The 20295-nt window shown below is 41.2% G+C and overlaps 1 protein-coding gene across 2 annotated transcripts in view; it reads left to right on the forward strand.

Annotated features, from left to right (window-relative positions):
• Window positions 1–919: 919 nt before the first annotated feature.
• The window catches only part of LOC139990891 (uncharacterized), a 74063-nt gene continuing 54687 nt past the window's right edge, over window positions 920–20295 (forward strand). Inside the window, exons 1-2 of one of the 2 annotated variants that reach the window (XM_072010533.1) lie at window positions 920–1987; window positions 14199–14665. In XM_072010533.1, coding sequence (XP_071866634.1) covers window positions 14499–14665 — 167 coding nt within the window. In that variant the 5' untranslated portion in view covers window positions 920–1987; window positions 14199–14498. The remainder of the gene's footprint in view (window positions 1988–14198; window positions 14666–20295) is intronic. The other variant, XM_072010614.1, reaches the window with a different exon arrangement.

A 20295-nucleotide genomic window follows, 5' to 3' on the forward strand; every position in this document is an offset into this window, starting at 1 on the left:
ATCTCAAAATCCGTCCATAACCGATTTAATAAGTTAAAATTAATTTCATATTAGCGTAAAGTAGTTCTACAAGTAACGATGGTTCGCTACCGGAAACTAGAGCTGAAAATATTGTCTGTTAAATTATTCGTTTAGTTACATCTATAACTATAAATAATATAAACATTAATTACATAAATAATTCAAACCAATATTGGTGAGTTTTTTTACAAAATAAATTCTAACAAGTCACGTGGAATATCGATGCATTTCAAGTTTCGGTATACACAAACGTATCACGCTAACTATCTTTTTTTCAAACATTACATAAATTTAAAATCGTTATTTCCAGAACTCCAATATTTCTAGCGAACCCCTATTTATTCAAGATGCTGGCTCGAAAAACTTCAAAATTATCGGATAATCGTTAAATCGAACCCGAAGAATCGTAAGCGCCGTAGTCTGTGCGCGAAACCGCGCTTCCTCGGCAGTCGAGCGATGGCGCAGAGATGCCGCCTATGCACGGGCGTATCCACGAGGCCGCGTTCTCGCGAGGGGGAGACCGGACGGAGCGAAACAGCCTGCGAGAAGGCCGCGGCGAGAAGCGAGAGAACGGCGAATGTATCGACAAAGCCCGACCATAGAACCTAGACCGACGTGTCCCGAAGAAAAGAAAGAGAAAGAGCCTGGCGTAGTGAGAAGGGGCCGCGCGAGATGCGATAAAGAGCGCGGGGTATCCTTCGCGGTCGGTACGTCCGTGCACACGTATACCTGTACGACGTCGGTGTAGATCAGGTCGCGAATCCACGGCGCGGTCGCGCCAGTAAACGTAGAAAGCCGGGGCGCCGCCACTGGGCTGAGTGTGGCTGCGGCGGTGGTTCTCGGCCCGGGCCGAGTCGAGTCGAGCGGAGTCGAGGGGAGTCGAGCGGAGTCGAGTCGAGTCGAGTCGAGTCGCAAGTCACCTCCGCTCACCTCACGGCGTGCTCGACTTCAGTCCGCGCTCGAGTCGTGCACCACGGAACACGCGAGAGTCAGCCGGGGCCGGCTGCCGCGACCGAGTTGGACGCACGCGCCCGAGCCATCGATAGAGATCAACGATAGACAGGACCGCACGTTTCGACCTGGATCACGTTGTCCGCAGATCGATCGTGAAATTAGAACGGTTAGGAAACTCCAATAGGAAACTTTAATTACATCGGGGTACGCGCTAGATAGATCCAAAGGGACAAAATAGACAAGTTTTTCGTCGAGTTTCGTCAGGATTCTCTATGGAGGTACTGGAGGCAGGAGTGGTGGCGTGAATCTCGTGACAACCGGCTAAATCGACGCACAACGCGCTCGAAATCACTAACGCTGTTGTATTATGTCACACTCCCACGCGAGCGACGGCCGCCGCAGTCGGTGCGACGGTGAACCGAGCCAACGTCGTCGTCGTTTGACATTTCCACGAGCGTGGAGAGGTTAACGCGAACCTGGGTGTTCGTGGCACCGTTCGTGCCGCTATTTTGTGCACGCATCGAGCCAGTGTTATGCTACGTCGCGATCATATCGTCATCTTTATCATCGTCGTCGTCATCATTGTCGTCATCGTGATCATGGTCGACGGGTGACAAACCAGCCTCGAACTCGTGATACAGGAGCGTGCAATTCGATGAGAAGATTCTCGTATCATCGGATCTCAGTGACTTCTCTGGTGACTTATTGCTTGCGAATAGAAGAACGTCCTGGTGTTTCGTTTACACCGCCGTGTACGTGAATAAATACGTACGAGCGCGTGACACGCGTGGCTGTCGATCGTAAGAACTCACCGATCGCTTCGTGAAATCGTGAAAGAGATCGTCGATGTTGGACACGGTAGCCAGGAGATAAGACTTCGTTGGTGTTCCTTTCGAACCAAGACAGTGGAGTTCTTCGAGGCACCGGTGCGAAATTAGAAGATTCTAACGTAAATCGACAACAACGATTACAACAACGCATATCATACAGGGAACATCGAGGAAATTATAAGGTAACGCATCACGGAGGAATCGAAGTTTGGCGCGCATTTCAGCGACGGGAATTGAACCGACGCGAGAGGACACACGCGATGTATCGACGGTCGAAAGGATGATCGTTGATCGATGAAGGATTATGTCTATCTAAAGCCGGGTTATGGGAACGCGTGATTTCGGCTTTGCGTGCTATTAGGCAAGTTTATGTATTTAACGATAAAATACACACCGGTGTGTGGTCTCTTTATTGGAAACATAAAGCTGCCGAGCAGCGCGATCTTGCCGTTACGAAATCGCAATTGGAATGAAATTGTAATGAAATCACAACGAAATCGCAAAGAAATCGCGTCGTCCATCGGTTATCGCGTCGCACCGGGCCTAAATTTCGAGTTGAGGCCGCGACCCGGTCGTGACTCGGGGCTATGAAATCGGTAATGAGCTGTAAATCTTGGAGGCGAGTTGTGCACGTTAACGTGGCCGCGCGTGTGAGTCACAGACGGCAAGAGCAGCGGGACGATACCGTCGATACATAGGCCAGGATCCGAGTCGAGTATTCTTTTTCCTTACGGTAGGAAATCGAAGGAAAGGATAATAAGCGAGAAATACACTCTCTCTTAGCCGGCGGCCGGTTTCGTCGTTGCGCCGCGCGTGGGTGTACAAGAGGAAGAGAGACGAAGAGAGAGGGGCGAGAGGGAGAGGGAAGGAGGCAACGCGCGCGCTTCGAGTCGATTTTTCGAAAATCCACCGTGAAACCTTCGTTAACGGCGATCCAAGAGTCGATAACCGAGTTCGTGCGCCGATCGATCGGCCGATCGATACCCGACCGATTTCGATCAGGGCTTCGTGTGTCGAAAATCGAAACGCGAACGAGCTGTTTGGCAAGGTCTCTTTGCTCGTGTTTAGAAGGTTGTATCCGACTGCTCCTTGTCTTTTTTTTATTCCTTCCTTTTACTCTGCTTTCGTCAACCGATTTTCGTTGCGTAAGCAAGAATTGATTCGAAGCAGCAGGTATTATGAAAATTTTGGTATCGTTTAGTCCCGTGGCCTGAGTTTCTACACACACGGCAAGCATTTCCAGACCAGTTAGATGAATTCGATCTTTCGTTCGCGTGGGTGTTGCTTATTAGAGTTAGGCGGTATACGGGTGTTTTATAACGTGTGAGTTCGATACGAGGGTGAAATTAAAGTAGATAATAACAAGGAAAGCGATTCGTACGAAGGTTTATCACTTGTATTATAGTCGATCTTTGTTTCAAGTTATCGCCACTTTTTGTGTTTCGATAATTGAGCCGAGAAAAGTAAATGTTGCTGCGGATAATGGCACTCGATTACTTGTCAATATGAACTGAAAGAATATTCGAAATTGTTTAACATATCGAAAGTTTCGTAAGAAGAAATATCTGAGAAACTTTTTGAGTATCCTTTTAAAGAACAAATTTCATTAAGTACTATATCGATCTGTGATAAGAAATAATGGTAGATAGAATACCTGTAACTCGAGAATAAAGTTAGGGTTTAATCTTTACACTATCCTTTTTACCTAGTTCCAAGTAGCTCTAACCGATCCCTGAAATTACGTTTACACGTTATGAAACATCACGCGTAGAGTGTTCTACGATCTTCAGAAATATTATCGTGATCTACCAAGGCTAAAAGGTGTGCACACTCCCCGAGTTAGTTATTACTGCTTCATTTTCAGCTTCATGCTGAATCGCGCAATCTCCTCATGCCATCAAAACCTGACTTTGTGTTTAAATTTTCCAGCACCAATTTTCAATATATTTTCCATTTTATGCAAACATATTACAATGTATTGTTCTTCGTTGAAACGTTATGTTCTGACAATATAGTCATTGAAATTAAATTATCGCTCAATTTAATGAGAAGAAATTTAAATTTATACATCAACATTGAAATATCTTGAAAATATTCCATCCTAAAAGTCAAAAAATCGCAATTAAGTAAAAATTCCAAAAGTTAAATTAATCAAAATATCGCTTGTCTTAATAATTATTTTGGTTTCCACAAAACTCGATCAGCTCATCAGCTATTTTTAAAACACTTCTACCTTCGCACCTAACAGATTTGTCGTCACTTTAAATTAGATATTATCTTTTAATCACAAAGCGATATTAAAATTAGAAAACCAGCGAAAACGAGCGTATCACGTTTTTCTCGTGCGATCTTCGACTGTATATCAATAAAAAATGTGTAACTCTTCCTCGAATCTATACCTATGCAACACCCATCCTAAAATCATCTGCCCAAAATGTGCAACGTCGTGTTTCCCACATATCTATAACGCGCAAAGCGTTAAATACCTTCATTAATGCTGCTATTTCACACTCGATACAACCTGAAATGATAATGAGCTACGATCTCCGTAAATCACAGTTCAACATTCACGTCATTAACCAACAATTGATAAACCACGATAGACAATAGACATTTCCTCGAAGGTGCATCGACTAATCTCCCACGTTCGTTGTCACGATGCAAAATAGACATGAACGATAGCCGCGTTCTTTCGAATTTTACCGGTGCATAATAAATCGAAGCTTGCGCCATCGAGACGTGTCCTCGTCATATGAAATCGAACGACCTCGTCTTCGTTTGACGTCGTAATAGTTTAACCGATAATACGGTGATTCGAGAGGCCAGGTCGGATTCGATAGTCTGATGGAGGAGTTAAACGCTTCTAACTAGCCGCATTGAGCGTGTCCGTCGCACGATTGAGACGTGCACGCTCAACAGCACGATAACGAGATCGTGAATCGTCCCCAATGAGTTGGAAAAACCTGTAATATTCCATGTCCGTTTTCTCCAAATTTCGTTTTTCTTAAGCTAAAGTTTCACAGAGTTTGAGTTAAACTTCATTGACATAGGGTCATTAAAATGAATGTACAACGATGGCTGTTTGGTGTATAGTGTTTGAGATATGATATAAATTCTGATGCTATTATGGTGTGGAGTGATTTCTGTTTTCAGCACGAATAACTTAGAAAATTTGAAGAATTCGTTTTCCAGATGAAGCAAGTCGGGAAATTTAGTTGATAAATTGTTATGATTGAAACTGATAACATTTGAGATAATATATCATCGTTTGGTAAAGATATAGATATTTTATATAGCAGTTTCGTAGAACTGGATTAGCTAGTTGAATGAGTTTATAGTTTGGTGAAATATGAGGTAGTTTTGGTTGTTTGTTGCTCGAGTGTCTATCACTTTGTCATTCAATATACTCCGAATGTTGAATATACAAATCACATGCTTATGTACGTTGGTCTCACAGGTCTTTTTTCATCTAACATTAACTTTCTCATCCAAGTAAATATTTTTAATTTATTCTTTCAAATTCAGAAATACGGTTATCTATCTTCCCCTTGTCTAAATAATGTCAGTTATCTAACCCTATTAAAAAATGTGACTGGAAAATTATAGTCATCGTACAAAGCTCTATCGGAATACGTATATACCAACTATTTTTATTCTTCTTTGCCCTTGAACAAAGTCTTTCAAACATATCCTCCATGTTTCAATTTCATTTTAGCAAACAAGGAGAGTTTGCAACGTCTTTAGAGATTGTTCAATGTAAAATTGTAACGAGAAGTACACATCGATCAGACTATCTTCATATTTAGTTCAAACTAAAGATATTTTTTAATGTAGTGTATTTTTTTAGTAATGTAATAAAGCGTAGTTAAAATTTAGTTTCTTCGAAAAGAAAGAGCGTATCCCGCCTCTACGTTGTTATGATTTTCACCGAACAATCCTGCATAATATTCGCTGAGTCCAGACGAGACTGATATAAAATCAGAATCTAAAGTGTACGCGCATAAACGCGTGTACCCCACCGTCCACATATTCGTACATACGTATGCGTGCGCGTTGCAAACGTACGAAGGTCTCAATCGTGGCAAGCCATAACGCAATAATAATCATAATGCCAGATCGATACGCGATATTCGTTGCATCGCACGGTGTATGTCATTACAAGGATGGAGGCACGAAAGCACACGGAATGCCGCGGAGTCGCGTAACGATGTCACGCTGAAAAATCCGCTTAAATTATCGGTTTCTTGGCCGGGAGAGCGGCTTGTCCCTTTTTCCTCGCGTGCCAACCTTTTTTTCCCTCTCCCTCTTTCTCTTTCCTCGCCTCTTTCTCTCTTTCCCTCCTTCTTTTCATTCGACGTTTCTACGCGATTTTCATGGCGATATGCATCTCCTGTTGGCCGATCGCGGCGGTGACTCGCGAAGAAAGTAAATAATATGCAAGAGCCGCGTAATGAGCGTACAATTACCGCGCGAGATTGTTCGATATACGGCTTGTAAAATCTGGAAATTGTAAATCAACGTTCCCGAACCAGCAACTTTCTAACCGCGTTTCGCCTCGAGGAGCCCACGAGTTTACCCTCTCGTTTCGTGCACACGGTGGCGGACGTTTTTGGAAATTCCACGTTGATAATTGACGACCACCGATTCGATACAAAGCGGCACATGCGGTGCGTTTCCATCTCAGGATGAAAAGTCGGTTTTCGAAATGGAATGCGCGCGCGTTGCACGTGTGTCGTGGGGGCTTTAATGGCGCACGAAAGGTCTAAGTTCAAGCGTTGCTTCGATTGCCGAGTGAATTCCTGCGGATGACTCTCGAATTACGCTACGACACCGTCGCGTCGCAGAGAATAGGAGGATCGAAAAGTGATCGAGGCGCCGTGTTCTTCGCGCTTCGCGGTGGAAATTTCAATTTTCGTGCTAATGGAACGAGGCACGATTAACCTAGAAAGATCGTGATTTATAACGCGAACGATCGAGCAGCGAATCACGCTGCTGGAAAATTGATTTTATTCAAATTCATCAAATTCATCAACGTCCGTGAAGTTATCCATTTTCGAGATTTATTGGGGATATGTTATTAACGGTTCTTTATTCTATCCCTAAACGTCACCGTTTAATGATCTTCCATGGAAGAAGCGCGTGTACCTGGAAATATTCGACACGTCGTTAATTCCCGGTATTTGTAAAAACTCGGAAACCTTAAGCTCGCGTTTAGATGATACAGAGACGAGCTATGTGGCCATCTTCGGCTTCCCTTTCTAAAGTTTGCAGTGTGATGGGATAAGATCACAAGTTCGCGGCCAACGTAGGTATCTGATTTCATAGTTTTTAGGTGCTAAATCGTATGCAAACCCGCGACGGTTAATTGCATCTTAAGAAAAGAGAAACGCAACGTTTTACTGTCGACTCGTTCAGATAACTCGTTGGTAATTTATTGGCGATTGGCTACTTTACGATATATGTATATATATATACTGTATTTTCGTCCAGTCGCGGGGAGACGTCGCGTTGTAGCGCGTCAACGGGAGTCGTAAATTCCCGCTACGATTGCACGAATCGACACCACGATTTAGACGATCCCCTTATTTCTTGTGGGAGAATAAGGAGTGATTGGGTTGGAATATAACTGGACTTCACAGTTATATTATATATATTTATTTATATTGGATTACACCACTTGATGTGAACAGACCGTGTTTGGAAAGCGTGTTGATGAACCCGAAGGTTGCTAGACGTGGTCGTTATAGAGGCGAGAGCTTGACTGACATGTTAGAACTTGAAGTTGACTGTCCGAGGACTAGTAGAACGGTGGACTTGACTGTCCGCGGGATCTTAGAGCAGTGCTTGACTGTCTGAGGGTTAGTAGAACAGTGGACTTGGTTGTCCAAAGGATCTTAAAGCAGAGGACTTGACTGTCTGAAGGCTAGTAGAACAGTGGACTTGGTTGTCCAAAGGATCTTAGAGCAGAGGACTTGACTGTCTGAAGGCTAGTAGAACAGTGATTGACCCGTCTCGTACTATTTAGGAAGAAAGCTCGTCGTGGGGGTATCCTTGATGAACTAAGAACGCGGATTCGTAGTTCACACTTTTCGGTAGAAAAGTGAGGGTAACGATCCGCGATGCCCATTGGGTATTCCCAATGTTAATGTATTAAATACGAGGGGACAGTCCTCGTCAAATATGAATCACGTTTGTTTCTGTCCTTGGGAAAAACCCATTACCTCGCTGGGCAAACCTTCGCTTTCTCCGTAATGAGTACGAGCGTGCAATAAACCTAAGGACCCATTTAAGGAGCCACTCATAGACCGAATGTATGCAAAGAATATAACTTTATTGTTAACAGATGTGGGCTATGGTGATTCCTTGGGTTTATTGCGGGTCATTGTAACGATGTGCAGGCCTCGGCGGCCTGACCATGAGGGACGTCGCAGGTACCGACTTACGCGACGTAACATTCTCCCCCCGTTGAGAGGGTACCGATCAAAATTTCTATGCGTATAAAAATGGGAGCTGTCGCCCAACTCTTTGACGATTGCTGGGAGCTTGAGTTTTGCTGGATCGGATTAGATCGACAGTGGAACAAGTCGCGTGGCAATTCGATCCAAGATGCTTGTTGCTGTAGGAACATTGGCTGGTTAGATGATGAGGTCGTCGACAGGGCGAATTCGATGGTACGGCCGAAGTACCGTTGAGTTGAGGGTGCGTTGTTTGCCTCGTAGTTTGGATCGCCATACTCTTTGGGATTGCCAGGATCTTTGCCGTGGAGTTTCACGATCCAGGAAGTGTTGTGAGATAATTCGGCCCGTGAATTATCATGGAACACCTCGGCCCAGGAGGTGTCGTTATACATCTCGCCGATTTGATCGCAGCGAGTGCAATTCACATGTAGGTGAATTGGTGAAGCTCGGAGGTGGTCTACGATTGATTGGAGGACAGGGCTCCCCCCGCTATCCCATCCGTCGCGAGTCTTCTTGATGTTTGATGGTTGTACCGATTTGGCCCAATTATCTATAAACGACAACATCAGTGGCGTTTTAGCTTTTGTTTGGTTCAACTCCTTCCACTGGATTGGATTTGGTGAGTTAGCATTAACAGTTGTAGGCATTTGTAACCATCCTGTTTCATTGCGTTGCTGGTTAATCGGTTCTGTATCATTCCGAAATTGTCCTTTAGATGTAGCGATGGAAGCTATGATGTGGAGATTAATCCGATTCGGAGCACTCGTGCAGGATAGGTTAACCGTCGGAGTGCTGATCGAGGAGAACGCGTTCCTGGATGAATCGAACATCGTGGATTCCGGAGAGTTTGCCGTGGGTTTCGGCTTTAGATTGACTTCGGTGTCATTGACGAAATTTAACACGTTGCTCTCTGCGTTCTGATTCACCGTGACAGGGCATGACACATCCTGTAACGGATTCGTGGATATCAATGACTGCGACAATTTGTCGTCTAGTGAGGTGTCCTCCCTTTTTTGATCCAGATGATCGTGAATGATTGTCTGATTCAAGGAGCTTGGCGGCGTTGAATCAGAGTGTTGCGATCCTAACGATGCGAACATGGTGGTCGTCAGGTCGCGTGTAGGTGACGCGTTGCGGCTGTCATACGTTGAGTTCCGTGTATCATGCAACGGGATCACCACTGGATTTGATATGGTATTCTCCGTCGGCGGAGCGTGACAATAGTTGTCCTGGATGGGATTCAATTCCTTCTGGTCCAGAGAATTGTGAGAGTCTATCTTCAAATCGCGTGTAAGCGATGCGTGGCGGGTAGTCGAAGTTTTCAGACTCAAGGCGTTTGAAACCGTTGAATTCGGTTGCTGAGACACTGACGATGCGAGCGTGATTGTCGTCAGGTTACATTTAGGTGAGACGTTGCGAATGTCATACGTTGAGTTCCGTGTATCATGCAACGGAATCAGCACTGGGTTTGATATGGTATTCTCCGTCGGCGGAGCGTGACAATAGTTGTCCTGGACGGGATTCAATTCCTTTTGGTCCAGAGAATTGTGAGAGTCTATCTTCAAATCGCGTGTAAGCGATGCGTTGCGGGTAGTCGAAGTTTTCAGACTCAAGGCGTTTGAAACCGTTGAATTCGGTTGCTGAGACACTGACGATGCGAGCGTGATTGTCGTCAGGTTACATTTGGGTGACACGTTGCGAATGTCACGCAGTGAGCCGCGTGGTGTCGGATGGGTTGCGGACTGTGATTTGTTCACGAGTTCCTTAATTCGTTCACGAATGCGAATGTATTCAAATTGTGTAGCTACGGCACTTTCAGTCTCTGGATCCTCTAGTTCGTCTAGTTCATCTTGGAAATTGGTTATCTTGTTCCATAGTTCGTCGATAGTTTGACGACAAATCGTGACAAGGCCTTGATCGATGGTGCCAGCTTGCTCCCGTTCATCGATCAGACGATCCACGTTTTTCAATCGGCCGAGTAAGACGCCTCGTCTTCGGCGCAACTTAGTGATACGTTCGGATTGAGACATGATGGAGTTTGAATCCATTGAGCGAGCTCACCTGGTTGATATGCAATGGACGCTGGTGTGAATAGCTGCTCGGCGCTGGGCGGCGTGAGATCGCGCGTGTGATCAGCGAGGAAGGCGCTCTTCTTCCGACGGTCACTCGTGTGATGGAGTTGTTTTCACGTGGAACTGTGTTCACTGATAAGTGATCTTTCCACTGGCACGTAATCCGTTTTCACTGGTTTGTAATCCGGCTCGAAGGACCATGTATTTTCGTCCAGTCGCGGGGAGACGTCGCGTTGTAGCGCGTCAACGGGAGTCGTAAATTCCCGCTACGATTGCACGAATCGACACCACGATTTAGACGATCCCCTTATTTCTTGTGGGAGAATAAGGAGTGATTGGGTTGGAATATAACTGGACTTCACAGTTATATTATATATATTTATTTATATTGGATTACACCACTTGATGTGAACAGACCGTGTTTGGAAAGCGTGTTGATGAACCCGAAGGTTGCTAGACGTGGTCGTTATAGAGGCGAGAGCTTGACTGACATGTTAGAACTTGAAGTTGACTGTCCGAGGACTAGTAGAACGGTGGACTTGACTGTCCGCGGGATCTTAGAGCAGTGCTTGACTGTCTGAGGGTTAGTAGAACAGTGGACTTGGTTGTCCAAAGGATCTTAAAGCAGAGGACTTGACTGTCTGAAGGCTAGTAGAACAGTGGACTTGGTTGTCCAAAGGATCTTAGAGCAGAGGACTTGACTGTCTGAAGGCTAGTAGAACAGTGATTGACCCGTCTCGTACTATTTAGGAAGAAAGCTCGTCGTGGGGGTATCCTTGATGAACTAAGAACGCGGATTCGTAGTTCACACTTTTCGGTAGAAAAGTGAGGGTAACGATCCGCGATGCCCATTGGGTATTCCCAATGTTAATGTATTAAATACGAGGGGACAGTCCTCGTCAAATATGAATCACGTTTGTTTCTGTCCTTGGGAAAAACCCATTACCTCGCTGGGCAAACCTTCGCTTTCTCCGTAATGAGTACGAGCGTGCAATAAACCTAAGGACCCATTTAAGGAGCCACTCATAGACCGAATGTATGCAAAGAATATAACTTTATTGTTAACAGATGTGGGCTATGGTGATTCCTTGGGTTTATTGCGGGTCATTGTAACGATGTGCAGGCCTCGGCGGCCTGACCATGAGGGACGTCGCAGGTACCGACTTACGCGACGTAACATATACTATATATATATACTACTACTATATATATAGTATATATACATGTATATATGTGTATATGTATATATATATATACATATACCGTGGTCACCGGCGTGATTAACACCCAATCGCTTAAGCCACGAAGGAAACGGCGCTTGCCAGCCCAACCCAGTAGTCGACGATTAATTTCTGGAGGAAATTATAAGTTTAAAACGGTCCACGGTCTCCGTATCGTGCCACTTGCAAGAGGTACCGAAAATTATTGGCGGCCTATTTCCTCGATAATTGGATCGTTCGTCAACCATGGACAATAAGGAAATAAATAATTATTCGAATATAGCGAGAAAGCGTATATTTCACGTGATCTGATCGCGTTTGTCATTGGCGGATTGATCATGAGGCAAGAGTGGAAGGCTGTCGAGCTAAGAACATTTAACGATTTTCTTACAATATATGTTATATTTTTGCTATATATATTTTTGCTACTAATTGGTAAAAGATATTAAGCTTCTATAAATAAGACGATCGGCGATTCGATCGAAATTTTACCTTTGAATTTCCTAGAGAAGAATTTTCGTTTGTATCGAAGAAATTTTTAATGTTGTGAAAGTTTAGTAGAATAAACAGAATTAGATTGGGACATAAACGATCTTTTTTAGCTGCGGAGTACGAAAATATATTACAAAGAATTAAAAATAAAAACGATGTATGTTATAGAATCATTTAATAGAAATACGTAATATATGTAAGTTACTCAATATTTTTACCACGTATCCATACGCTTTTAACAGTGAAACAAATGTAAGCAATCTTGCTAATGGAGTATACAATACGTTATACCAATACATTGTATTAATAATAAGTTTTACAAATCGATAGCAATTTTTTAAAATACGAATTTAGGAAAAGAATTTTATACGCGACTACGTGTGTGTGTATAGCGAAAGAAAGCCACGGAAGAACGTGATCGCGTAAAATATCGCCACGAAGAAATTGGATCGGTCCCTCGAGGTCTTGTTATTCTCTTTCCTATATTAGATTAGGTGCAACTCGACGATACCTCTGATTTGATGGACCATAATATCGATAGCGATTATAGCTGTTCGCTTGATTTGCCGCACAGTAGTGATTAACGCTCCGATCGTTGTTTCGCGGATAGAAGCCGATCGATATCGGAGCCTACGATACCAATGATTATCTCGTATCGCGTTTTGAACCCGTCCATTAGCCGAACCTTATTACCGACTCATCGCCGTTGAAATTAACCAGACACTTTCATTAACCCGGTCTTTAAACCGTGATCAGTCCGAGTATTATGTAATGAACATCAGAATCTTTGTGCACGTATTCTATCGTTTCTATCGTTTACCTTCGTCAGCTTTTATCAACCTTTCGACTTTTTCCATTCGACTAATCTATCACCGTGGAATTCGTAACGTCGAAGCTTCGTCTGAATTAATCAAGTTACTTGAATTTGAGTCGCTGGAATTTGTAATTATTTGGAGTTAAGCAATGCGACGTCGAGTTTATGTTTATAAAACCTTAAATCAAATTAGTTGACTCGAAGTCGTTTCGATTGATTTGATTTTAGCTGGATAATGAATATCTCGTTGAAAGAAATGATGATTAGTGGAATGTCTGTAATAATGAGAGATATTGTAAGTGTATCAAGAAACGTTTGAAAAATCAGTAGCGAAAAGGATCAAGCGAAGAATCGGATTGTAAAATATATCGTAGTTGTTTTGCTGTATCTAGGGCTTTGTTAGAACAGTTACCTGTAGATAGAGAAGAACACGATAATGATTTGAAATGTTGATGATTTGCTTAATACAATAAATAAATGGTTCCAAAAAAATCGACTTGATTTAGGGAACCAATATCGGAGCATGAAATTAGAAATAACATTACGTTGCTAGCAGCTATTGTCTCTTTCAAGTCGAAGATGATTAAAACATTCTTCATTTCGCTTGAAACTTGAAGAAATATTTCAAAGCAACACGTTACTAAAGCGTTTCAGATTGCTTGAATTCATGCAGCTTGAAATCAAATAACGTGACTGATGAAAATGAGGCAAAATGACCAATTTGCGATTTTTCATAACAATTTTATAAATCCACAACGGTGCATCTTTGGAATTTTAAATGTTTTTTTAAATAAAATATACAGGTAAAAGTTTTACCTTTTTTTAGGCAATCGAATTTTAAAGTCTCATATTTGAATCGTCGATAGTTCTAGTGTTAATCCCTCAAGCGTTATGTTTCATTACTGAGAAAGTATTCCACAGTTGCACGATTTTTTGTCGCTAGCATATACATATATACTACATCATACGCAATACAATATTTTGAAGACTGAATTTACTATTTAAAAGAAGCAGATAACTTTGAAGAAGATGGTTAGTGTGACGAGATATTTCAAGATTCAAAACAGTACAGCCTCATATGTTAATATTGACGTAAATATTCGACGTAAATATTGAGATACACAGCAACTTTCATAATCTTATTATATTCACCGTTCCCAATATAATTGTGGTTTTCACGTGTATATTTTATGTGACATAGCTGTTTGAGGGGTTAAGCGGATATTTCAAATCAAAGGAACGACAGGTCGAAATTGAGCGAAAAGTATTTCAAGTTGCTTAAATTCAGCTAACTTGAATAATTTAAACGTAACTTAACGTACAATTTCGTTTGTTAGCAGCATCCTGTACCAGAAGAAAGAGCGAGGAAGATCGTCGTTTTGGATCTTTCTTTGTCGTCGAAGATCGCGATTCGAGTGCAATGTTTAAAGTCTCGAGACGAGAAACGGACGATAATCACGCGAGTGCGTATCGTTGCGACTTACGTTGTTCAGATTCGCTTGTAATCAACGAGACGAAGAAGTGAATCGGGTACATATACGGTATTCAAGTAAGAAACGGAGGACCAAAAAGAGGACAGTGTCATAACGCGTGTGAAATGGATGGTACGCCAAAGAAAATCGAAGCAGTGTTAATATATGGATGCCCATGGGTGGAATTTGGCCGAAATGTGCCAGCGCTACCATCACGCTGTACCAGCAGCCCAAAATTCTTCGCCAGCTAGGGATCCCTCAGCTGCCATCGTGCAAGGCTTGTCAACGGCTACGCACATCGAGCAGGCCAGCCCTTCTTATTCCCATTACACGTAAGTATTTTCTGCTTTTTAACTGCATTTTTCCGTTAGTAGCGAAATAAGTACTAATAAGACGCAAATAGTAACATACTGCCGGCCACATAAGTATGAGGACATCTACTTGTTAGATTTATTAGAAAAGTTTAGCGAATATTAAGTATGTATACTTTTATCAGTGTTTTACGTTGCGAAGTACGTACGTATATAACCTTTCATATGCATACCAGTTCATTTTCGATCAGTAATTTTAGGTAACTTTTCGTTTCTTCCATATTTAATTAAATGGTTAAATTTTACATTAAAAAGTTTGTTTCGAACAAATTAAGGTAGCATGTAGCGATAAAAACTATTGAGTGATATTCTAGGAACTTGGAAGAATTTTTATGTTGAATGATTTTTAATATTTAAGAATTTTTCATAATTTCTAAGATACAAAAATTGAAAAAAATGACGCCAGTAAAAATAAGGTTGCTTAGGGGGAGGGGTAATAGTACACGCGAAAGTAGATTTAAAAGTTCCCTAAATGACAATTGCAATAAGAAATAAAGTAACTTCTTATAAAATTTATGGGCGTTGCTACGGATTATCCCCGCTATTTTTTAATTCTGGCGCATCCGTGAACCAGATAACTTACGTATTTTCTTTCGATCTCTACAACTGAATGTCGTTTCATGTAGAAGAAAAATCGCGATCTGTCCCTAAAATCTAGGGACAAAGTAAATCATGTCTTTTTTCATTAACTATTCATAAATTAGTAAAGAGTTTAGAGTAATTTAAATGAAAAAAAGCTAAACAAACGATTAGATCGACGAGTAGATTGAATACGCGACATTGGAATTTGTATTATATTTTCGCCTTATATAAAACAAGTCATAAATTCGTAAAACACGAAAAATAATCGATTCGTCGCATACGAAACAAATCAGCAATTAAATCCACGAAATTGCACGAATGAATACCACCCGTAAAACACTAATTCGTACAGCATCGAATCCCAAGAAGATATTTGAAGACGAAAAAAAAGGAAGGGAAGAAAAAGACGAAAGTAAGCAATCAAAGACTGTAACTATAAAACGGGAAAAATCAATCAATCAACAGGAGGAGCGTAATTTTTCGCCCCTTTCATTGATCCGAAATTACAACGTGGTGGTGGATAGAGGGACTCGCGAAAAAATGGCGGCGTTTCGGCGTTTTCGCACGTGCCTCGACCACGTAGTCATCTTATCGCAGCCACGGGACGTTCTCAATTGTATTATATATATTAATAACGATACAGCGAATTAGGGATAAGTATACGATTCCGCGGTCAGGCCTCGGTAATCCTGTTATTAGCGCGGCGATTAGGGGAAGATGATCCTCAGGCAAATTGCAGGGGCGTATACCGCGGTGTTTGGTTAACGTAATCGCCAATCACTATCGTTGATCCTCTCTTGCGAGAGACAGAGAAAACAGAAGAGAAAGACCGGTGGAGAGGAAGGGAGAGACAAGGTAAAGGATCGACGAGAGGAACAGGGTCGATGCGTCGGTGGGTACGAACCCCCTCGGGACCCCACGGCATTTCCCTTCTTCGAGAATTTTCTCGTTTACATGAAACCTCGAAGCGAGCCAACTCGAGATCTCGTTCGTGTCCCGCAGACATTCGTGCCGTGAGTCGATTAAATTGCAGTTTACGCTCGGATTCAATATTTCACTGTTATTACGTGGAATTGGCGTAACCAAACGGCAGAAAAGTCTCTTCTTTAAACAGTCCGAGATTATTAGGTTGACCATGTCCGAGGAATTTTCTATTCCGTTCGGCCGTGATACGACGGGCAATTTATGCGCACAGACTAGAATGTTGGTATTTCTCTATCCTCTGGTATTTTATCGGTTGATGCATCGGCGCGATTTTTGCTTTCTCTGTTAACAAATTACTTCTTCCTTTGAGATTTCTTGCTTTCACGATACCATATCACGTAGTTATCAAAGCTGAGGCTTTGAGCATAAGCGTTCTTTTGCAAAAAGTATCCTAATATTTCGCAACGTTGCAGCCATTGATATCAGAGTATCATTCGGCTCCCGATGAATTCTTATTCATTTCAGAAGAACATTTCAAGCTTATACTTGTGATAGCTTTCTGATAAGAAGCTATGCTCTCTTTCTTGTTATTATTTCGTTGAGATTATTGGATTAACCGTGTCTGTGGAATTTTCTATTTGGTTCTCTCTGTGATACGACGGATAATTTATTGAGCCTAGAATGTTGCTATTTCTGCACTGTAATACTTGTAATGTTGGTGTCTCGGTTTGGTTTCTCTGTTGACAAATTACGTCTTTCACGAACTGATACCACATACATATGTATACAAGTTGAGGTTTTTGAGTGTAAGTATTTTTTTGGAAAAAGCATTTTAGAGTTATCGATATTACCGTGTCGGGCACGATAAATTTTTGTTTTGCTTTTCTTGCAAATTGGTATATGCTATGATTGTCGAGGAAAGTATATAAAGATGCAAGAACGTACAGAATATTCGTGCTATGTGTATACCACTTCTTAATTAAAAAACACGATGTTTCTTCACTAAATTTTTAATCTTATCGAGTACTAAGACTGTCAAAAGAAGATTCAAATAATTACAGCTCTAAGACTTTTAGACATCACACACAGTGGCTGACAAACTTGTAAAAACTTTCTATGAATATATTATGTATGCTCAACAAAACATTTTGAAATTTCATTACCTTCCATTATTTTCCACTATTTCCACTATTTTATGCTCATTATTACCTTATGACAATGTTGATAAAATTTGAAACAAACGTGACTATGTGCATAAGAAGCTATAAGATATTTAGTGCAAGTATATTTGTCCCAGAGATCACAAACATATTTAATCAAACAATTATAATGTATCTTCAGGTTGATTTCAAATCTTAAAATAAATATCTTGTAACTTCCATATACTTCAGATTGATGACATACAATACATATACGTACAATGTCCTTGTATAAATAGCTTGAAGACATATACTAAAAGGAAAAAAGGCTTAAATATACTTCTTGCCTACAAGAGAACCTAGTCCGATTAGGATTATGAGGTAGAATTGGATAGACGGTAAACGTCAAGGGTATTACATATAAATATAAGGGTATATTATACATATTTCATTAACAACAATTTAAATTGCAAACTGTGCAGTAGAAGCGAAATAGAGACATTGCAACATATTTTAGTCAAATGTGCTCAATAAAGATCTTACTGTAGACTAGCATTATCCTTAAAAAATATGGAGATTCTAAGTATTTATCTCGCTTCGAGAGAAAAACTAATAGAAGATGTATACATATGCATAAAATTATGCATGAGATTAAGATCCCTCTATTTAAGAGAATGAATAGGAAAACAAGTCAGACACTATAATAAAAACAAAATAAAGAAAATTAATCTGCTGAGCAGTAACAGACCACAATCTTTACGAAATAGTTGATCTATTGCATAAAACTAAAACACGATTTATATTATCGTACATGCGTACACTTATATGTATATATATATATTCTGTTGGGCGTAAGTCTCATACAATAAATAAATACTATTACATACCATCACCACTACTACCACTACTTCAGATTGATTTTAAATTTCGCCAATATGATAATGCTAACGGTGTCCTTTTACACGGTATTAAAGAAATTTCAGAATGTTTTATAACATAATACACGTAATGTACGGATGAAATATTTCTATAGTAAATGTTGAAATATTTTTGTGAATCGCTTAATTTTAGCGAAACGAACAAACGCGTGTCAGTGGAAGAAAGTAGCTGGTGAAACGGAAGAAAAACGAAAATAAAACGGTTCCGAGATCGACTTCTCAACTGTTGCCGTTTCCTGGCGACGAAAATCATCTTCATTAAAATTGTTCCGGTCGGTTCCATCCGTTGCTCGCGCGGCCGTCGCATGGATCGCGAACCATGTCACGATATTCAGTCACATGTCCCGGCGAGTAACTCTCGTAGCCTAGATTCAAAGTGTCAAGGAGTGATGTATATTTTCAACGTGTCGTCTCTTCCACACTCGACGCGTCTCAGCGAACATCCACCGTCTTTTTCTTTGAAATATCGTTCGTATGGCACTTACGCGATCAGTGACAAGCCAATTGGCTCGATACACACGCACATGCATTAGTTTTTCTTCGTTTCGCTATCTATATATTTTCTTTTGCAATCACGCGATATTTTAGATCAATTGCGATCACGAGTTTGTGTCACGAATTTGACAGTAGAATCGTTTCGATTTTCTTCTTTAACGGTCAAACTTTTAATGACAAATGTGGTGAGTTTGATCGTTTAAGAAAAAGCTTCCTTTTATATTCGTTTGATCTCGTTCATCGTTGAAAGTCATAAGCGATAAAACAGGTGAAACATAATAATATAGCAACGTGCACGAAATACAAAGTTTGATTATGTTATAATACTTTTTCCATGCAACGTAATTTTTTATGCAATGCACTTGCTGCAACGACATGTTCTACGCGAACATTGAAGTTTTATTATTTATAGGATCGAAGCGTCGATGATATATTGTTTACGCTAATGGAATCTCTAAACAAGCAATTACAGATAGAATAGAAGAAAATTACATAATACTCTCGAGTTAACATATATGTAAAATTATAATACTTAGGATCACAGATCGAGGAAATTGAACACTCTGACTAACTCCAACTTCCTTAATTAACTATCTAGTTATTATCATTTTTATTACTTTACGTAAGAAACATATTTTTCCTCCAAGCATTAAACATCAATGTAATCGTACAAGAAACAAATTTATAAAATAAACGAATCCAGTGTGCAAAACGTTTTCCCCAATACATATTTCTTGTTCGAATTTCTGTTAAACTTTGCATAATTTCATAATGACACACATAATTTTCTATCTCCAATAAATTCCTGACAACCGTTTAATGCTCGAAATCTATGAAATTGCTGTCAAACTTCAGTTAAATTCTACCTCCATTCAATTTCCTCTTTTTATTAAATTCAAGTTTTTCCCGTTCTCTGTTCGAAATTTCTTTGCAAACTGCTTAAAGATGAAAATCGGCGAGCAACTTCTCGACAGCTGGCGGTAGAAAAAACGGCAAGATTTCCATCGATCCCCGAAGGTCGACAACCTATCGTCGAAGCAACGAGGCCGATTCGCAAACATCAATTATATCGACGAAACGTCAATAATTCCATGAACGATAAACTACGCGGTGCGTGCCGGTTTTTCTCGGTATCAGTGTCGCGTCGGGATTCATGAAGCTTCTCGGTGCGTCGCGATCGAACAATACCTGGACTTCCCCCGAATTTCAAACGGGCAATAACAGCTTTCGATCGATCGGCAAACGAAGGTAAAATAATAAGCGAGAGAGCCGGCCGCGATGACACGACGCGACTCGCGGACTATCTGTCTGCGTCAGATTGTGTCCGTAATTTTTGCGATCACGATGACTCAGATCGGTGACTTGACAACTGGTCGGTTACTACGTATTAATTATGGATAAAAATCAATTACGGTAATTTCGAGGGAATCGCCTCCTTTCAGCGGCGAGTCGCGTTCCTTGAGCGACGTTTCCATGAATCGCAATTCCACCTCAGGTTCCCTCTGTTCTTTCG

Source organism: Bombus fervidus, chromosome 1 (assembly GCF_041682495.2).
Source record: "Bombus fervidus isolate BK054 chromosome 1, iyBomFerv1, whole genome shotgun sequence".
Classification (NCBI taxonomy): domain Eukaryota; kingdom Metazoa; phylum Arthropoda; class Insecta; order Hymenoptera; family Apidae; genus Bombus; species Bombus fervidus.